Genomic DNA, 20,618 nt, shown 5'->3' with positions numbered 1-20,618 from the left:
TAGTATTTGTGATAATTGTTTGATGGTTTAGATATGTTTGAACATAGTGGGCACTTGTTTCGTTTGAGAACACTAGGAGCGATGATCTATATGTTTACAGCTATTGTTAGCATGTATGCAAGCCACACAGGAAACATGCCATGAGTAAAATAAAATGAGTACAAACCTGGAATTACAGTGATTGTTTTAAGTGCACGGAGGACGCGGAATGTCCTGAGAGCAGATACATTCCCCAAATCTACAAACTCTGTAGTGTAACTATAGAAATAGTAAAAGAACATGGAAAGATCTTGAGGAAAGTTAATTAAGTGTTGGACTAAAGTCAAGACCAGACAAACCATTCCATGCATTCAACAGAAGAAGCTTGTTGGTAAAAAAAGAGGTTCAGGCAATGCATTCTTCCTGTTTTTAGTTTGTAGCACATTTCTCAGGCTGGGGTTAAAGTATAAATGGTGTAAAAGAAATAAGAAGGCTACCACCGTTCTAGTCCTTTTGTGAAAATGCTAATTGCCTGGCTTTATTTAGCTTCCCTAGGCTGATGTCAGACAAGTGATCCCGCTGAGTGAATCTGTCACTTGTAACTGCTCACCAGTGCTGGATTGCTAAGAGACCACTTTCCTTCTCCTATGGAATAGTTCCCTCAGTTACTTAACCAGAAAGATAGCAAGCAAGTTTCTACAGCGTTCTGGTCCAGGAAAGGAATGACTTCATTAGGTAAGTGGTTCTCTCACCTAGGTGATTCTGTTGCTGGCAATGGATCGCTGGTTGCAAAAATGCACTCTAAAAACATGGCCTTTACTGCTACATTCCACACCCAGAGATAAGTCAGTATTCCCAATGTCTGTATTTGCTCCAGGTGACGTACTCAAAAGGTGAAGTATCAGCATTAAGGCTTGAGGAGCCCACAACTGCCTCTGCATAATCTATATCTTAAATAATCTCTACATGGAGTTAGATCTATGATTGTAATAGGAACACTCCTTACAAGTGAAAACACAAATAAGATTTATGTTGGTTTCCATAAAATGTTTTCCAGATATTAAATGGAGCTGCCACACCATAGTTTCGTTTTTTTTTTTTTGTTTAGTTTGGTGAGGTCCCTGCTTGCCTCTTCATGTATGCATCTAATATTATCTGCATTATGGCTCCTGCGAAGGCTCACCTTTGCCATGTATCAGCATTAAAAGCCAGACAGATAACATTTTTAGGAAAAGTGGTGGGCAACAGTAGCCTACACATTTTGATTGACAGGTTTACATGAATTGAGTATCTTAGCTGTACTAATAAACTCTCCAATGAAAATAAATGGTAGAATCCAATTTTATTCAACCTGTTACTTGAGAATGGGACTGAAAGCAATCATAGGTTTCAATGTTCAGTGAGCATATCAAAGGACTTGGTTTGTAGTCTCAGCAACTAAAAGCCACTTCTAGATGTGGAAGCAATCTAAAGAGATCCCAGATATGATGCAGGTGACATGATATCTAGTAATAGTGAGGGATGAGAAGGGTGCATGGAATTAACCCAGCAGGCTCTGATGTTATTACACCCTGACAGTTGGCTGAACTATCCGGCCTTTATATTATTTTCACTAACATTACTTCACTCCGTGTACTCTACCATAAGTAGCTACAGATCTATCCTCTAACCATACTTAACTGAACGTTCTGTTAAACAGAACAGTCTTGTGTCTATCTGCTAATGTGAACATAAACATAAAATGACTGTGGTTAATTAACCAAATCCAAAAGAAAATTTCATGATCTTATGTGATACAGTGATAGACAATATTGCCTATTATTTTCCGCTCACTGCGGTTGTTCTCCTCTGTGATAAGCCAGTTCTGGGGTGTCCTAGTTGCAATATGGACCTGAAATATTGCTGATATTAGCAATTTATAAAACAAGCTTAATGCTACAATAAAGAAATGGAAAATTTTAAGGTGACGTGATGTTGACCTACTACAAAATGAAGACAGAAACTCAAGTGGCACTAAATTCACAACTGCAAAGGAATGTCTATGGCCACATTAAATCCAAATTAACATTTTAGTTTAAATGCGCTAAATTCATTCCAGGTGCATCCAGACAAAGAAAAAAAGTTGTGCACGGATGGCCCAATCATTTCAGTGCTCTCTCTGCAGAGGTTTGAAACACCCCCTGCAAACAGTGTTAATTTTGACTTCAAATTTTGATTTAGTTTTAGTCATAGTCTTTTGACTAAAATGCCATTTAGGTTTTAGTCATATTTTTGTCATCTGAATTGTTTTAGTTTTTGTCATATTTTAGTCTACTAAAATCTCCAGTACATTTTAGTTAACTACAATCTCATATTTAGTCAACTAAAATCTATTGGGTGTAGGTAAATTGTAATGCATTGTTTAAAAATTTCTCTAGAATTTCCAAGCTAATTATATACTCCTGGAGTAAAAATCTAATAACATGTTATTATTTATGGTATTAGGCTCCTTTACACTGAGGCGCTTGTAAACTGCCAGTAAAACACTGAGCACTTTTGAAGAGCTTTTCAGGCGCTTTTGAAGCACTTTCCATTCATTTCAATGGAGAGGGGCGTTTTTTTCACCACCCTAACAGCGCACTGCCCCAGTGTGAAAGCATTCATTGATTTTAATGAAAATAGGTTTGCGTGAGCTTTTCAGGCGCTTTTTTTAGCGTGAAAGCGCCTCAGAGTGAAAGGGGTCTTGAGGTTTCAATATGCACTGCAGACACAGATTTAGACCCCTTTCACACTGAGGCAGTTTTCATTGTAACGCTAGAAATAGCACCTGTAAAGTGCCTGAAAACTGCATCCCATTTTCTGCAGTGGGTTCTTTCACACCCGGGTGGTGCGCTTGCGAGATGTTTGGAAAAGTCCTGCAAGCAGCATCTTTGGGGCTGGTTGGGAGAGCTATACCGCACTCCCAAAACACCCCTGCCAATTGCAATGAATGAGCAGCACTTCCGAAGCACATGAAAAGCGATTCGAAAGCAATGCAACACGAGAGTTTTAACCCTTTTTTTGGGGATAAAAGCGCCCCGCTAGTGGCCAAAAAGCGGTGCAAAAGCGCCGCTTAAACAGCGCTAAAGTGCCGCTAAAACGAGCTGCAGGCAAAGACCAACCAAAAGCTCTGTAAGACCTTCTACACTCTTTGTTTTGATGCACCTGGAATGTAATAAAAAACACGTTCAGTAAAAAGCATGTTGTTAAAGCAAATCTCAGACGCAAAAATATTTATCCGTTGTTAGAACAGTACAAACACACATTCCAAATGTTAAATCCCAAGCAAGGAAGTTAGTAACCACAAAAGTGTCTACCTTCCACTTACGCCATGACAATGACACAGAAATCCAGCCAGTTCCATGGGTCCCTGAGGAATGTAAAACTATCGATACAAAAGCCTCGAGCAAAAATCTTTACTAAGGACTCAAAAGTATAAATGCCCGTAAACGTGTACCTAAAATCAGAGGTAGGACAAAGACAGGAACAAAAGTAGATAAAAGAGAAAGATAACTAAAACAAAAACAGAGAGATAATACAAAAAACTATGCAATTATTAAAACATCATCCCTGAGAAACCAAACAGCAAGCAACTGATTAACAAAAATTATTATTAATACTATAGGTTTATTATTATATTTATGGGTAACAACATCAGGGTTAGTTGATCCAGGGAATATCTGATTGCCTCCTGGGGAATCAGGAAGGAATTGTCTTCCCTGCTACAACAAATTGGATCATGCTTTATTGTTTTTTTTGCCTTCCCCTGGATCAACTGTGAGTATAGGATTGTATAAATTGAGTTTTTCTATGTGTGTGTTTGTGTTTTTTTTTTTCTTTCTTTTATTGGTTGAACTAGATATTGGTTGAACTAGATGGACTTTTTTATTTTGTCTTTTTTCAGCCAGACTAACTATGTAACTGCAAAGGAAGACCTCTACTCATGCCACATCCAAAAATTCTAATAGAGTAAAAAGAGGGGGTGGCAGGGCAATACCCTGCTAGTACTGGACTTTAATGGCATGACATGAGACAAAAATCAGGTATCATTTTATTTACAACATTTAAAAATTCAAAAGAGATTTAGAAAATTACATTCTGATATAAAAACATCAAAGAAATGTACTGTAAAATGATACAATAAGCCCTCTAACACCTTCTATTACACTTATGTCATATACGCTTGAGGTGTACAGGTAGCTGTATCCTCCAAGGGTCAACGCATTTCGCTGAATTGCGTAGCTTTTTCAAGAACCATAGGTTGAGTATCATATTCTGAATAGTATGACATGCAACTATGTAATGTTTATAATTATAACTACAAAAGATGGTAGACATCTTCAAAGATAAAAAATATATGAATATATGGCATATATATATTATATTATATTATATATAGATCTCTCTCTCTCTCTCTCTCTCTCTCTCTCTCTATATATATATATATATAGATCTATATATCTACAGTATCTCACAAAAGTGAGTACACCTCTCACATTTTTGTAAATATTTTATTATACCTTTCATGCGACAACACTGAAGAAATGACACTAGTAGTGAGTGTACAGCTTGTATAAAAGTGTAAATTTGCTGTCCCCTCAAAAAAACTCAACACTCTAAACCGCTGGCAACAAAAGTGAGTACACCCTTAAGTGAAAATGTCCAAATTGGGCCCTATGTGTCAATATTTTGCATGGCCACCATTGTTTTCCAGCACTGCCTTAACCCTCTTGGGCATGGAGTTCACCAGAGCTTCACAGGTTGCCACTGGAGTCCTCTTCCACTCCTCCATGAAGACATCACAGGGCTGGTGGATGTTAGAAACCTTGTGCTCCTCCACCTTCCATTTGAGGATGCCTCACAGATGCTCAATAGGGTTTAGGTCTGAAAACATGCTTGGCCAGTCCATCACCTTTACCTTCAGCTTCTTTAGCAAGGCAGTGGTCGTCTTGGAGGTGTGTTTGGGGTCGTTATGTTGGAATACTGCCCTGCAGCCCAGTCTCTGAAGGGAGGGGATCATGCTCTGCTTCAGTATGTCACAGTACATGTTGGCATTCATGGTTCCCTCAATGATCTGTAGCTCCCCAGTGATGGCAGCACTCATGCAGCCCCAGACCATGACACTCCCACCACCATGCTTGACTGTAAGCAAGATACACTTGTCTTTGTACTCCTTACCTGGTTGCCACCACACACTCTTGACACCATCTGAACCAAATAAGTTTATCTTGGTCCATCAGACCGCAGGACATGGTTCCAGTAATCCATGTCCTTAGTCTGCTTGTCTTCAGCAAACTGTTTGTGGGCCTTCTTGCGCATTATCTTTAGAAGAGGCTTCCTTCCGGGACGACAGCCATGCAGACCAGTTTGATGCAGTGTGCGGTGTATGGTCTGAGCACTGACAGGCTGACCCCCCACCCCTTTCAACCTCTGCAGCAATGCTGGCAGCACTCATACATCTATTTCCCAAAGACAACTTCTGCATATGATGCTGAGCACGTGCACTCAACTTCTTTAGTCGACCATAGCAAAGCCTGTTCTGAGTGGGACCCATCCTGTTAAATCGCTGTATGGTCTTGGCCACCGTGCTGCAGCTCAGTTTTAGGGTCTTGGCAATCTTCTTATAGCCTAGGCCATCTTTATGTAGAACAACAATTCTTTTTTATTCAGATGTTGAACTTCCAGTGACCAGTATGAGAGAGTGAGAGCGATAAAACCAAATTTAACACACCTGCTCCCCATTCACACTTGAGACCTTGTAACACTAACGAGACACATGACACCGGGAGGGAAAATGGCTAATTGGGCCCAATTTGGACATTTTAACTTAGGGGTGTACTCACTTTTGTTGCCAGCGGTTTAGACATTAATGGCTGTGTGTTGAGTTATTTTGAGGGGACAGCAAATTTACACTGTTATACAAGCTGTACACTCACTACTTTACATTGTAGCAAAGTGTAATTTCTTCAGTGTTGTCACATGAAAAGATATATTAAAATATTTACAAAAATGTGAGGGGTGTACTCACTTTTCTGAGATACTGTATATCCATCTGCCCGCTTGTACTGTTAATTCAAAGGATTCAGTACTTGCAGAGATACTGATCTGGAACAGGCATTTAGATCAGAAGTTCTTATGTTCCTCTGACTTCACTAGCTGAATGCTTGTTCCAGTTCAAAGACAACCAGACAACTAGAAATTTCAGAAGAGAATCAGCAATGGTAACCTTTATATTCTCTCAGTACAGGTTTTCTGGTCAGTTTTTAAATACCATATATTGTAACTAGTCATCTAGTAAGCTGTTCACCGCGGTGTGCTCTTCAGCCTGCTCTTGCAAATTATTTTGTATACAATGGGGAAGAGCTAGAACATTCAGGTTTTTATTACTGTCTTTATCACCAATGCGGAAATTTCCCCTTAGTCGCTGTACCAGTGTTGGTGTCATGTCACCCTTGTTTGGGAGATTTACTCTTACTCCCTGACCCGCGGGAGTTCTAAACCTTTCCCACATAGTCCAAAAACTACCAAAAAAATTCACATGCCCCCTCAATGTATAAAAGAGTATAGTTGGGTTTACTGTCAGTTTTGTTATGCTGTATTTTTTTGTCCAGATATGAAAAACTGCCAGTGAAAGGATCCCTATAATGTGCAAGGAGAACACTCATCTACTTGCATATGTTGCCCCCTCGCCAGCTCGACCAGCAAAGTGTCGCTAACTGGATACCAAAAAAATTCTACAGAATGATTCTTTGACACACTAAATGTTTTGTCACTTGCTACAGCTTCTATATTTGATGTATGACTGCCTACGACTTGTAAGTTATCGATCTGTATATCTGATTGCAGTCGCACGTTGTATTGTTTAAAATTTTTCAATAAAAGTTTATCGAAAGAGAAAAATGCTACACAACGTAAGTGTTTCACTGTCCTGCTGTGTCCACCATGGTGACCCTGCCTCTGATGTTGGCCAAAGACTTTTGTCACCAGAACAGGTATCCCCTTGGAAAAAGTTTCCTTCTTGTTCTGGTAACAACTCAAACTTTTGGATTTTCCCTCACTTTTAGTCCCACTGGCAACAGTCACAAGGACAAATATAGAGGGTGAATATTCCCACTGGAGACACAGACAGCAATTAAAAAAACGTGACAGGGGCTTTACACACTCATTGCTAAATCTAAAAGAAAAAAAAAAAGAAAAAACTAGGGTTCTGGTTGTAGATACACTTTAAAAAAAACAAAGTACCACTTAAAAAGATTGTAAAGGAACATTAAAAAAAAAACAAAAAAACATACATGTCTATACTTACCTGCTTTGTGCAAAAGAATTGAACACCCTCTTCTCGGGTCCCTCGCCGGCGCTCGTGGCTCCCCCTATCTGCACAGTTCCCCCATGGGTGCTCGCTCCCGAGCCCTGTTGCTACGTCTATTGACACAGACAGCGGGACTCAGCCCGGCTCCCTCATCACTGGAGTTGATTGACAGGAGTGAGAGCCAATGCTATTAATCCACCCAATGAAGAGGGAGACAGCGGTGAGAGCCGCTACTCTCGTGCACATCGCTGGATCGAATCGGGCTCAGGTAAGAATAAGGGGGGGGGGGGGCTGAGAAGCAGAGAAGGTTTTTTACCTTAATGCTTAGAATTAAGGTAAGGTAAAAAAAACCTTAAGGCTTTAGAACCACTTTAAGTTCCTGTAATTCTAACAAAGATATTTATTAATTCCACTGGAAAACACTTTTAGTAACAGTCAAGCAAGACTTACGCAATAGTATTGATGGTTTACAACAACAAATTATTTTTTTATAACAGTGATGTCACTACTATACACCTAAAGACATTCCAAAATATATGTATTAAAATGAGAATTCCTCTGATGCAACAATGTATTGCAAATTGTATAGTATGAATACCAACAAGTACTATTTTGATTAAAATGTAATATTAAATCTATGCATTGAATCAAGCAGCAAGATCTGTTTAGGATTAGATGGAAAGTAATAATATAGAAAAAAAGGTATACAAAACATGCAAACACACATTCTGCGGGTGTATTCTACTCACTCTACATTCTTGGACCAAGGTGGTGGGTCACTCATGGTCATAAAAACACAATTTGTTAAGATGGTTATCATGATAAAAAAGCTGAATACTGTACAGAGAGGTTAAGGAAAGAATCTGACAAAAACAAATGAAAACAATACTCAACAAATAATAACTTTAATTAAAGTCAAATGCTTCTCCAAAAATATAGGAAATATGCTGCAGACTCATGTATGGCTTTGCTGATGACAAGGGATGAGAAAACCAGGCAAAGTTTAGTTTGCTAGAGATTTGATGAACCCAGCAGGAAGTTCATAAAACATAGCTCCAAACCTTAATCAAGTCTATGGGAAGGGGGATCTTGTAATATTCTTCTGCCCCTTTTCAATGCTAATTAAGCCATAGTTGGCTTGGCATGCCATGGGGGGACAGCGGCAAGAAGGCTTTTTAATAGGGCTTGAAGGGCAACCTTAAAAACACTCAAATTCTTTAGATAACAAGCTTGAGAGATGCCTTAAAACTGCACATTAAATTATGGAACAGTATGATGTAGTCCATTAAAGTGACACCTAAAGAAAAGTAAAAAAAAAGGGTTCCCCTAATATAGGAAAATAAAAGTTGCGAGCGAGTGGTTCCGTCTACCTGTACCATACCAGGCCACATGCCTTTCAACATTGCGGGAGGTACCTTAAGAGAGGGGTGGCAAAGCCTTATTCCCCCAATGTAAATGAATGTCAACCATGTTGTCCAATATTGTAAATCCCGTGTCAATCACTATGTGCCACTACCCAATTATAATCTCTCATCACAGCACTGCCGCTAAAATACAGAATCCCTGGAGTGTGACGTATACCTGGGATCCCATTCTGCTTTCTTTACATTCTAGTAGAAGTGGACAAAAGGGGCTAAATATGGGCAGTTTTCTTAGTCGTTTGCCAAACTGTGAACAGACTAGGATTGAGTCGACTGTGAGCTCATCCCTATTGATGACTATCAAGTCAAAGGTGGTTTTCTTTATATAAAATACATATAAACATAGAGGCAACACATAGCTAATAGTAATAATTAGTTATTGTAATGACACAATACTACATTGTTATATGGTTCCAAATGAGAACATATTACGTTTTTTTCCTGAGTCAAAAGACTGTAGGTCCACAGGACACATGAAGTGCACCTCTAAAAGAGAATACCCATGATTTTAGCTAGTGGAACTCATTGTTGGAGTGACACAGCAAGTGACTGCCATATTCAACTGAAAGAGTAACGTTAGATGTATTAGTGGGTGTTTTATTTATAAACCCTTTTTTTTTTTTTTTTTACTGAATCAACACAATTTACATAGACTGACTACCTCCATGGCCTCATTAGCTGCCTAACAAGATAAATCACAACAAAATACCTGTAATAAAAAGACAGAAAATTGTTTCTGAAAGGATATGCATGGATGAGGACTTTTATTGCTCCAGTTCTGAAAGGATTAAAAGCGTCCAGTGAATATAAAGCTTTGGTGGCAGTGAAGCGAAATATTGCTTTCCCTTTATTCAGGACAATGAAAGTCTGTGGAAAGAGATAATAGAGAAACCTGCTAGTATGAGATTACAAAGATACAGAGACTGCATAGAAAATGACTCTATATACCAGAGGTGGGGGACTCGAGTCACATGACTTGACTCGAGTCGGACTCGAGTCACCTGTTTGAGGACTTGCGACTTGCTTGACAAAATTAAATAAATGACTCGACTTGACTTTGACTTGCCACTAATGACTTGCGACTTGACTTTGACTTGGGCTATTTGACTTGCAATGACTTGCAATGACTTGGCACCACCAGTGCTGTGTCAAGAAAAAAGCACTAAGCAGTTTTGTTAATGTTGAAAATGAAACAAAACCTTTCCTGAAAACTGACTTTTAACTAATTTTAAGGATGGAAATGGGGTAGATCAGTATTTTGACTTAATTTGTGACTTGACCAAAATAAATGACTTGACTTGACTTGCTTGACTTCTAGCAGGGACTCGACTTGACTTGCTTGCTTTTCGCCACAGTAACTTGGGACTTGCTTATGACTTGAAGGTTAAGACTTGAGACTTGCTTGTGACTTGCACATGTGTGACTTACCCCCATGTCTGCTATATACTCAATAAAGCAATACAAAAGGTAAGTGCAGTATCCATTTCAACCAATCATTTCCATAGAACTATAGCAGTGTTGTGTATAGTAATAATAAAAAAGGCCAAAAAGTTAGTCTGCTAGGATGGAAATGTATTGCTTATGTAACCAGTTAAGGACCACCCTATAGCAAATTTATAGCTACAGGGTGGCCCTCCTGTGCAGAATCACGTACATATCTGTGATTCTGCATGATTCTGCACTCCGGCTGATTGGGGGGGGGGGGGGGGGTGAGTACATGCAGTGCCAGTGATTACTCACAGCAGAAGCTGATCTGCTGGTGCCGGGACTGGATGTCTTCCGGCACCCGCCGATCGCCGGGCAGAGACACAGACTGGAGCTCTACCCTGAGTAAAAGCAGCACACATAGTACAGTAATACACTGGCTAGGCACACAGTTAACCCTTTAATCGCCCCTTCCCGACCCGTGTCATTAGTACAGTGACATATTTTAGCACTGATCACTGTATTAGTGTCACGAAGTGTTACCACAAAGTGTCAGTGTCTGACTGTCTCCTGCAATATTGCAGGCCCGCTATAAATCCCTGATTGCCGCCATTACTAGTATAAAATAAATAAAAAAATAAATAAAAATCCCAGTATTTCAGTTTGTATTCCAGTTTGTAGATGCTATAACTTTTGCGCAAACCAATCAATATACACTTATTGTGATTTTTTAAACAAAAATATGTAGCAGAATACATATTGGGCTAAATTTATAAAAAAAGTTTGATTTTCATTTTTTTAATTGTATATGTTTTATAGCAGAAAAAAACCCTGCAGTATTGATCTAATACCACCAAAGGAAAGCTCTATTTGTGGGAAGAAAATTATAGAAATTTTATTTGGGTACAGCATTGCATGACCGCGGCATTACCAGTTAAAATAACGCATTGCTATATCGCAAAAAATTGCCTACTCATGAAGGGGAGTAAATCTTACGAAGCTCAAGTGGTTGAAAAAAAAAAATGAAAGCTCCAGGACCGCCAATGTGATCTGTATTCACCTCCCAGCAAGTAACTGAACTCAACAAGCATTTAGGACAGGTGTTCAGATTTTTCAGAAGTCAATGTCTACATGCTGACTTCTAGTAGTCAGATATTCAGAAGGTAGTGAAGCCAAGATAGGAATGACAGCACTGCAACCTTTACACATATTAGCAGGTTTTCAGTCACAGTTCCCATATTTCTAACCTTAGAAGTTCAAATAAAGAAAATAAGCAATGGGGACAGGTATGATTCATGAATGTATTATGTCTAAGCTGATCACTGCTAGACCAAAGTTTACTGGTACAAGCAGATGCACGAAATAGATAGGTATCAAGATAAGGAGCTTTGACGCATTTTACACACAAAAGTATTGTTCATAAGGTCTGTGTGTTTAAAGGCTCCTGGAAGCATAACTCCAGCTTTGCTATCACTTTAAATAGTTTGCTTGGTGCCAAGCTGGTGCAAATAATCTATTTCAGTTATTAATACATGTGAGAGGTGTCGGCACTTTATAAACTTAATGTAGCATCAGCTACATACAGTTTACAGCGCAGTGTTCCTGCAACTGTAAAAAGGACTTCCCACAAGGCTGTAGATAAGGGGGCACTACCAGTCCTCCTGTATGGGCCTGGGCCAGCAGGGGGGCTCAGGCAGCAGGGTGAATCAGATGTGGGCAGGGAGGATGATCGGGGCCATGGGGGGAGGCAATTACTGAAACCGATCCCCTGTATGGCTCTCTCTGCAGCAGCTGAAAGCTGGCTTCTTCCCCACTCCAGCCCACCGGCTTTCAGCTGCTGCAGAGAGCCATACAGGGGATCGGTTTCAGTAATTGCTCCCCCGCCACACCGATGACCCTCCCTGTGCACTATATGATCACCCTCCCTGTGCATCATACGTTTCCACCAGCTGCCCAGGCCCCCCTCTGTGCTCCCCCCAACCCCGGCAGGTCTGCCTGCTTCCCTCCTCTCCTTACTGCCAGCAGCTGCAAGCACACAATAGGATCACTCACTGGATTTATTCATAACTGAAGCATAGTAAACTGAATTTATTTGGGTGGGGGCCCTGCCACGTTGGCTGTATGGGGCACCGATGTTTCTTACAGCAGCCCTGACTTCCCATTCCTGGAACAAAATCGAGTCAGGCTGAGTGCTTCTCGAGTCAGGCTGAGTGCTTCTCGAGTCAGGCTGAGTGCCCATTATTTTTTGGTAAACGGTGTGAGCTTTGGCTCTGTCTATTCAGTCTCTGGTGTATTCTTTCCTGGAGGCATGGAACATCTGCAGAGCTTTATGTTTTATTTACTGTCACAATCTCCTAGCACTGCAGACACCAAGATGTGTAGTTAACTCATAAGTCTAGCCTAGGAGCACTGTGTATTTCTCATTGTGAATTGCCATCTTTTAATATTAGGGCTATTGCCTGTCCAGGAATCCAGTGGTGTCCTCACCCGAGCCGATTTTTCAAACAGCTATCGAGTGCTGGTGCCACTATCTTGACTTAGGGAAACCAGCAGTGAAGCGGTTTCACATCCGGTTTCCTACGGCACATGCGCAAACGCACTGTGCTTTCTGAATTGGCCAGCTATGGGGGGGGGGGTTGTCAAACTGAGCCAAAAGTGGGTACCTATCAAAACCAGGTACCCGCTCCGCCCTCCCTCCCAAAAAGTTCCCAAATGTGGCAGCGGAGGGGGGAAGGAGGCAGATAAGCGGAGCTTCCCCTTTTGGGTGGAGCTCTACTTTAAGAAGGTACAAACAAATCTTAATGCTTGAAGCCAATTTTGCAACTTTGGCATGTGTTATTAAACATGCACATTTTTTCAACCGCTTAGTCCATATCAGTGAATTATATTTTGTTTTTTCCCCAAGACAAATTGGGCCTTCATTTGGTTATGTATATCTGCAGATTTTTTTTATTATCGAAAATAAATAGGAAAATATTATATTTTGAAACTGTCTATTTCATCTCATTGTCAAAAACCATCACTAAAAGACAATCCAAAATAATTTTCCCTACTCCTGTCCATCACTGCAATACCAGATATGTGTATATTATTTGTTATTTGCACTTGTAGTAGGGCCCAGAAAAAATTTTGCATTTTGTTATCCTACCTAAAACACACTGACTGACACAGACATATACAAAAAAACCCTTGTTTTAAACCTTCCTATAATATTTATTATAACATTTCCACCGGCAGCACATCGCAGGGACGCGGTGTGATTGCTTAGAGTGCAATGCGATGTGGGGAAATACAGCAAATCTTGCTGTGTTTCCCTCTATTGCAAATTGGACGCGGATTTAGCTATGTCCAATTCGCATGTCAGTTGATTGTGACCGTCTCTCTATGGAGCCGCTTTACACATCTCTGGTGCGGCTTCAGAGCGAATTGCACAGGAGGTCCTGTGCATCTTCTGGTCCTTTTCAGGTCCAAATTCAGCCAAAAATTCGGACTGAAATCGGACCTTAACAGTGAACAGGGACGCACTGGACCCGTAAGGTGAGCCGCTCCGCACAGCAGTGTGAACCCAGCCTTATACTTACCTGAACCTTCCCCAGCAAACAGCGCTTCCTTATGAGCCAGTGGTGGACTGTTCCCCGCCTCCTCACGTCAGGACTCAAGACCCCAGGGCACAGGGGTGCAGGAACTGCAGGGACCGATCTTGCGTGGAGAGGATCAGGCAAGTACATATCTCCTTTCATCTTTGCCCCAGATATAGTACAAAACGTTTTCATTGCATTTTCTTCATCATATTTAGTGGAACCTTATTTGGCGTCCCGCCAACTGCTGTCTTTTCGCGGTGACAGCTGTTATATAGGCAAGAGCGCGGCCACCCGGTGACTTAACCAGGTGACCCCGCCCCTTCTGACGTCATGTGACATCAGAGGGAGTCGGGATCACCCGTTTAGGTCACAGGGTGGCCGCGCTCTTGCCTATATAACAGCTGTCACTGCGAAAAGACAGCAGTCAGCGGGACGCCTCCCTTTGAGGCAGAGCTGTTTTTTAAAATATTTTTTTGGGTTAGTTGGCGCCGTGATTGAAGATGGACGGACATCGCGGGACACATTTTTTTTTAAATAAAGGAATTGTCTCCTGTCGTTTTTACTTTGACACTTCTTTGATGAATGGATAGGGGTACAATGAACCCGATACCCATTCACATGGGGGGGGGGGGCTGAGATCTGGGGGCTGTCAAAGGAGGTTTCCAGATTCCAATAAGCCCTCCCCTGCCGGCAGACCCCCACAACCACCAGGCAAGGGTTGTGGGGATGAGGCAGTTGTCCCCATCAACATGGGGACAAGGTGCTCTGGGAGGGACCCCAAAGCACCCTCCCCATGTTGAGAGCATGTGGCCTTCTCCCACTGCTCTTCTTCCGATGTTGACTCGACACGATCTCCTGGTGTAATGCTGGGTCTGCCGTGTGCAATGACTTATATTGGCATGGGCCGGGGCCAACCAATAACGTAATTTGGAGGCCACACCCCTTGTGACGCCATCCTCATTTACCTAGGGTGCGGGGGGGCAGGGATCTGTGGGCCCCCTTGTTAAAGGGGGCTACCAGATTACGATAAGCCCCTGCCCGCAGAACACTCTTGATTTTTCACGTTCGTGTCCCATAGACTTTAACAGTGTTCGCACAAATTTTTTGTCTGTTCGCATGTACTGGTGCGAACTGAACCGGAGGCTCATCCGGCTCATCCCTAGTCATGGTTATAGGTCTTCGACCTCCTGATCCTAACCTGTTTGAATGTGTTTATTGATCTCTCTTTGAACCGTCTGCTGTGACTGAAATACCATGTCATTACTATTATAACTCTTGCTGAGATTGTAAACCGCTGACTTTTGTTAAGTAAAGAATTAAAAGAAAAAAAGAAAAAAAGCTTGGGAACCGCTGCTAGCTTAAAACTATTCTCTTAACAAAGGCAGTACTATCAGCATTACATTAAATAACAATACACACAGAATATAAAATTTTCTTTTTAAAGCATCACCTTTTGATTACGATAGAAAGGATCAAGATCCTCCAGAGGTACTCCAATAAGTTCTGGAGGTGGATCACCATAAATAAGTGGTAGATTCTTTCCAGCTTCCAGGCCATTGTTGGGTTTTAATATTTCCTCCTCAAGAGGCTCAATATTTTTCTCTTTGCGTATCTGCTCCTCTTCAATTCGCTTCTCTATCTTCGCAAGGCTTTCTTTTGTAAATCGCCGCAGGCTGTCAGGGCCGGGAGGAAGCATCTTGGCGGCCATATTGTCATTCTGTAGTTAGGCTTAGCGTGATGTGGCCTGTCTGGCTCAAAATCTAAAACCTGAAAAAACAAAAGGCAACTACAATGTTATATACAGATAAACAAATACACAAGCATGAAATCTAAAAACATAAAAAACTATGTGCTGTAAGCAACATAGAACTTTCTCCTGTTAGACACTAAGACCCCTTTCACACTGGAGGCATTTTTCAGGTGCTTTAGCGCTACAAATAGCGCCTGTAAAGCGCCTGAAAAATGCCTCATTTGCAATCCCAGTGTGAAAGCCCGAGTGCACGCTGTCAGGATGTCAAAAAAAGTCCTGCAAGCAGCTTCTTTGAGGCGCTTTAGGAGCGGTGTATACACCTCTCCCAAAGTGCCCCTGCCCTCTGAAATCAATGGACAGTGCTAGCGGCAACTTTACCGCCGACGCCCCCGCACTCTCAGTGTGAAAGGGCTCTTAGATGCTGAGGATCTATAAAGTATTATGTAAACCCAATCCCAAAATTTCATATTTAAAAGAAATTCTACTGTATGGTCGCAGCATACACTTTCATTTTATATAAGTAGCATTGTAATAACAATACAAACAATAGTTATATTTCACAATCCAAAATAAGCTTATTTGAAATCTCCTTTAGGTCCTGTTCACACCTGAGCGATTTTCTGCTTGAAGCTTGTAGCTCTACAAGCTAAACAAGCCAAATCCCATTCATTTCAATGACCCCTTGTTCACACATGAGCTTTCTGCTGCTCAAATATGTCATGAGCTTCTTTTTGGAAGATTACAAGCCTTTTGGCCCCATAGACTTAAATAGAAACGCCTGACTTGACCATTTTACAAACATTTTCTGCTCAAATAGCAGCTCCCCACCCATAGCTTTCTCTCCTCCCTCTAGTGCCCCCTAGTTCTTTTGACTAAACAAAAATGTCTGAAGCTGTAAAACGCTTGTAATACACTTCTAAAACGCTTTAAAAATGCTTGTAAAAAGCAGCAAAAAGGCTTTAAAAAATGCCCCCAAAAATGTAAGTAAATTGCTATGCTCAGGCCTGAATGGAGCCTTAAATTGGAGTTCCACCCAAAAGTGGAACTTCCGCTCATCTGATCCCCCCCCCTCCGTTGCCACAATTGGCACCTTTCAGGGCGGAGGGGGGTGCAGATACCTGTATTAGACAGGTATCTACACCCACTTTCGGGAATAGACTCCCACGGGAGTCACCGTCCCCCCCCCCCGCTGTCCCCTAGGAAACACAAAGGCCCCAGGAGATGGCGGGACCACTTAGAACGTGCAGCGCGACTCGCGCATGCGCAGTAGGGAACCGGGAAGTGAAGCCGCAACGCTTCACTTCCTTATTCCCTCACCGAGAATGGCGGCGGCAGCTGCCAAGAGCCGAGCTATTGCTCGGCTTCGACTGCCGACATCGCGGGCACCCTGGACAGGTAAGTGTCCGTTTATTAAAAGTCAGCAGCTGCAGTATTTGTAGCTGCTGGCTTTTAATAATTTTTTTTCAGGTGGACCCCCTCTTTAATGTAGTGAGTTCTGAAACACACTTTTTACATAAAAAATGGAACATGTGCAGTTTAATTATAAATAATTAATTAGTGCAATACCCATAAAAAGTCTGCAAATGTTTCATAAAGTGAAACAAACTCATTAAGGCTATGTTTCCACTATTGCATCCCCAAAGTCGCGCGATTTTGCCGCGATTTTTTACCGCGATTTTACCGCGACTTTTTACCGCGATTTGAAGCAATGCCTGTATCTATGGACCTCAAGTCGCATCAAAGTGGGACCAAAGTAGTGCAGGGACTACTTTGAAGTCGCTGCGACTTGAAGTCGCATAGATATGAACGGTACTCATTGGAAATCATGGGATACAATTTGTCATGCGACTTTTCAGTCCCAAGTCGCATGAAAAGTCGCACTAGTGGAAACAGAGCCTAAAAGTCCACATAGGTGTTGTGCTCAATTGCAATCCACTGCAGTGTTTCATTTCCAAAATTGGAAGAAGTGAATTGCAATTAAGCACAACACCTATGTGGACTTTTAATGAGTTTGTTGTACTTTGTGAAACATTTGCTCACTTTTTTATGGTTATTGCACATATTATTTATGATTACATCTTATGATTTACAAAATTTATATTGATGTGAAAGTGTGTTTCAGATATTAATTGTTTGCACATACACTTTTTTTTTATAATGTTTATATTTTAAACACTTCAGCCCCAGAAGAATTTAACCCCTTCCTGACGGGCCATTTTTTGCGATACGGCACTGCGTTGCTTTAACTGAAAATTGCGCAGTCAGGCAACTCTGTACCCAAAAAATTGACATCCTTTTTTCCCACAAATAGAGCTTTCTTTTGGTGGTATTTGATCACCTCTGCGGTTTTTATTTTTTGCGCTATAAACAATACACACTATATTTGACTTTTTGCTATAATAAATATCCCCAATTTAAAAAAAGAAAAAAAAAATGTTTTACTCAGTTTAGGCCGATATATATTCTTCTACATATTTTGGGGGGAAAAAATCCCAATAAGCGTATATTGATTGGTTTGCACAAAAGTTGTAGCGTCTACAAAATAGGGGATATATTTATGGCATTTTTTTTTTTTACTAGTAATGGCGGCGATCTTTGATTTTTTAGCGGGATTACGGTGGACTGACATTTTTGGGACCATTGACATTTATACAGCAATCAGAGCTAAAGATAGCCACTGAATACTGTATAAATGTCACTGGCAGGGAAGGGGTTAACACTAGGGGGCGATCAAGGGGTTAACTGTGTTCCCTCAGCATGTTCTAACTGTGGGGGGATGGGACTGCCTGGGGGAGGAGACCAATCGGTGTTCCTTTATACTAGGAACACACGATCTGTCTCTTCTCCCCTGACAGAATGTGAATTTGTACGTTTACACACACAGATCCTCGTTCTGGCTTTGTCACAAGCGATTGCAAGTGCGGGTCCTTAGTACCACGGCGGCACACGTGCCTCCTATTCACCCTAAAGCAGCCGCCGTACAGCTACTGCAATTCGCGCAGGGGGGCCATTCTGCCGAAATTAAACAACGGCGGGCGGCAAGCCGTTAAAGGGATAGCGCACCACAATTTTACACAAAACTGGCAGTCAAATTTACACAATTTCTTTATCTAGTATTCAGATGATTTAGTGCTGCTTTCCTGTACACAATTAAGTTTGCACCAATCCATAACTTTACTTTATCTCACCAAAAATGACATTTTTGTTGCAGGTGATGCTCAAAATCTGATTTGTATCTTAGTGGGAAAATCAATAAGCCAATCACCATGCAGGGTTCTGGGTTTAGTAACACTTTAAATAAAAATTCCAGGAGATAGTCCTCACAAACACACAGACAGCAAATAAGTGCCATACAAACAGTATACTAGTCAGAATCAAGCTCAGCTGCTCAACCCAGCAATATCATAACTAGACATGTGCGATTAGTTTTGTACGAATCGAAAATTTGTACGAATTTCCGGAAATTCGTACATTCGTACATTCATACGAATAGGAAATACAAATTTATGCATACGAATTCTGTACGAAATACGAAATTTCGTTTACAAATTTCGGATCCAAATTCATAACGAACATTCGTAATTGTTATGAAAAGTTAACGAACCTAAAAGTTAAAACCCCAGGACGTCAGCACAGCACAGGGATGGTGGGAACCCCTCATAATGGGCACAGCGGGTGTACACTCAGACCCGGGAACTCAGCACAGGGATGGTGGGAGCCCCTCATAATGGGCACAGCGGGTGTACAGACCTGGGAACTCAGCACAGGGATGGTGGGAACCCCTCATAATGGGCACAGCGGGTGTACACTCAGACCCGGTAACTCAGCACAGGGATGGTGGGAGCCCCTCATAATGATAAATTCATCATAACGAAAATTCATAATTGTTACGAAAAGTTAATAAACCTAACAGTTAAAACCCCAGGACATCAGCACAGCACAGGGATGGTGGGAACCCCTCAAAATGGGCACAGCGGGTGTACACTCAGACCCGGGAACTCAGCACAGGGATGGTGGGAACCCCTCATAATGGACACAGCAGGTGTACAGACCTGGGAACTCAGCACAGGGATGGTGGGAACCCTATGGGAATTTCTATGCTTACGAATTTTATACAAAATACGAAATTTCGTTAACGAATTTCGGATCCAAATTAACAGACTGGTGTTTTGTTCAGCAATCAGAGGAAGTCAGCACAGCACAGGGATGGTGGAAACCCCTCATAATGATAAATTCATCATAACGAACTTTCGTTATTTTGTGAAAAGTTTACGAATCTAACGAAAATTCGTATTTCGTACGAATCCAAATTGAATTTCGGACACGAATTACGAAATACGAATTCATTTTCGTACGAAACGGAACGAAACAAAACGAATTTATTGACGGCGCACATGTCTAATCATAACAATGTACTTTTACTTTGTTAAAAAATCAGTATTTAGACAAATAAAAAAATAACAATAAAAAAAGATACATAACTATACACCTGATATAAATATAGAATAAACATATGTAACCAAAATACTAACATTCATAAAACTTTATTGAGAAATAGTAACATTAGATGATGATGATTTTCACCGATGGCCAGGCACACAACGATTTTACCCTAATGCTTTTAGATTTCACAAAAAAAAATGTATGTATTCAGAAGTTTTTCAGCAGATGTCCAACACATTGTTTTCAGAATGATCCAAAACTACAAACATTATTATAAATGAAGCTATGATTGTTTTAAATACAATTTTTTCATGTCTGCTGTAATAAGATCTTCTTTAATAAAATCATTTGATCACAACACTAAATAAAATGTTATTTTTCAATCTATCCAATTGATTCTTTTGCTAACCGACATTTTGAAAGTGACCAAAAAATAGAAAAGAGACATCTATAGTATAGTACTGTACACCCACAGTAACAAATATCAGGGATACTGCTGATTGAATTAGAACGTTTGGGTTTCTCAATGTATTTTTAACTAATTGTATCATACATTGTAATCAGTGTAAAGCGAAAAATATATGTAAAAACGAAAACCCGTCTATAATTAAGCTGCAAAACACAAAGGGAACACTTGATAGTGTTTGTGCATAATTGTGAGACCATTAGTTAAAAAGGAAATAAAATGGGGT

At 40.9% G+C, this 20,618-nt stretch overlaps 1 protein-coding gene across 3 annotated transcripts in view; it reads right to left on the bottom strand.

Annotated features, from left to right (window-relative positions):
• Positions 1-20,618, bottom strand: part of LOC141114139 (sodium channel protein type 4 subunit alpha-like) — a 210,110-nt gene that overhangs the window by 101,263 nt on the left and 88,229 nt on the right. For 2 of the 3 annotated variants that reach the window (XM_073607644.1, XM_073607643.1), the window contains exons 1-3: positions 8,056-8,140; positions 3,326-3,454; positions 167-258 (exon numbers count right to left, since the gene is read on the bottom strand). In XM_073607644.1, coding sequence (XP_073463745.1) covers positions 167-258; positions 3,326-3,454; positions 8,056-8,126 — 292 coding nt within the window. In that variant the 5' untranslated portion in view covers positions 8,127-8,140. Of the gene's footprint in view, positions 1-166; positions 259-3,325; positions 3,455-8,055; positions 8,146-9,475; positions 9,595-15,183; positions 15,501-20,618 lie in introns of those variants that run through there. The other variant, XM_073607645.1, reaches the window with a different exon arrangement.

Source organism: Aquarana catesbeiana, linkage group LG12 (genome assembly GCF_042186555.1).
Source record: "Aquarana catesbeiana isolate 2022-GZ linkage group LG12, ASM4218655v1, whole genome shotgun sequence".
In the NCBI taxonomy this organism is placed as follows: domain Eukaryota; kingdom Metazoa; phylum Chordata; class Amphibia; order Anura; family Ranidae; genus Aquarana; species Aquarana catesbeiana.
This window is presented reverse-complemented; position numbering and strand designations above follow the sequence as displayed.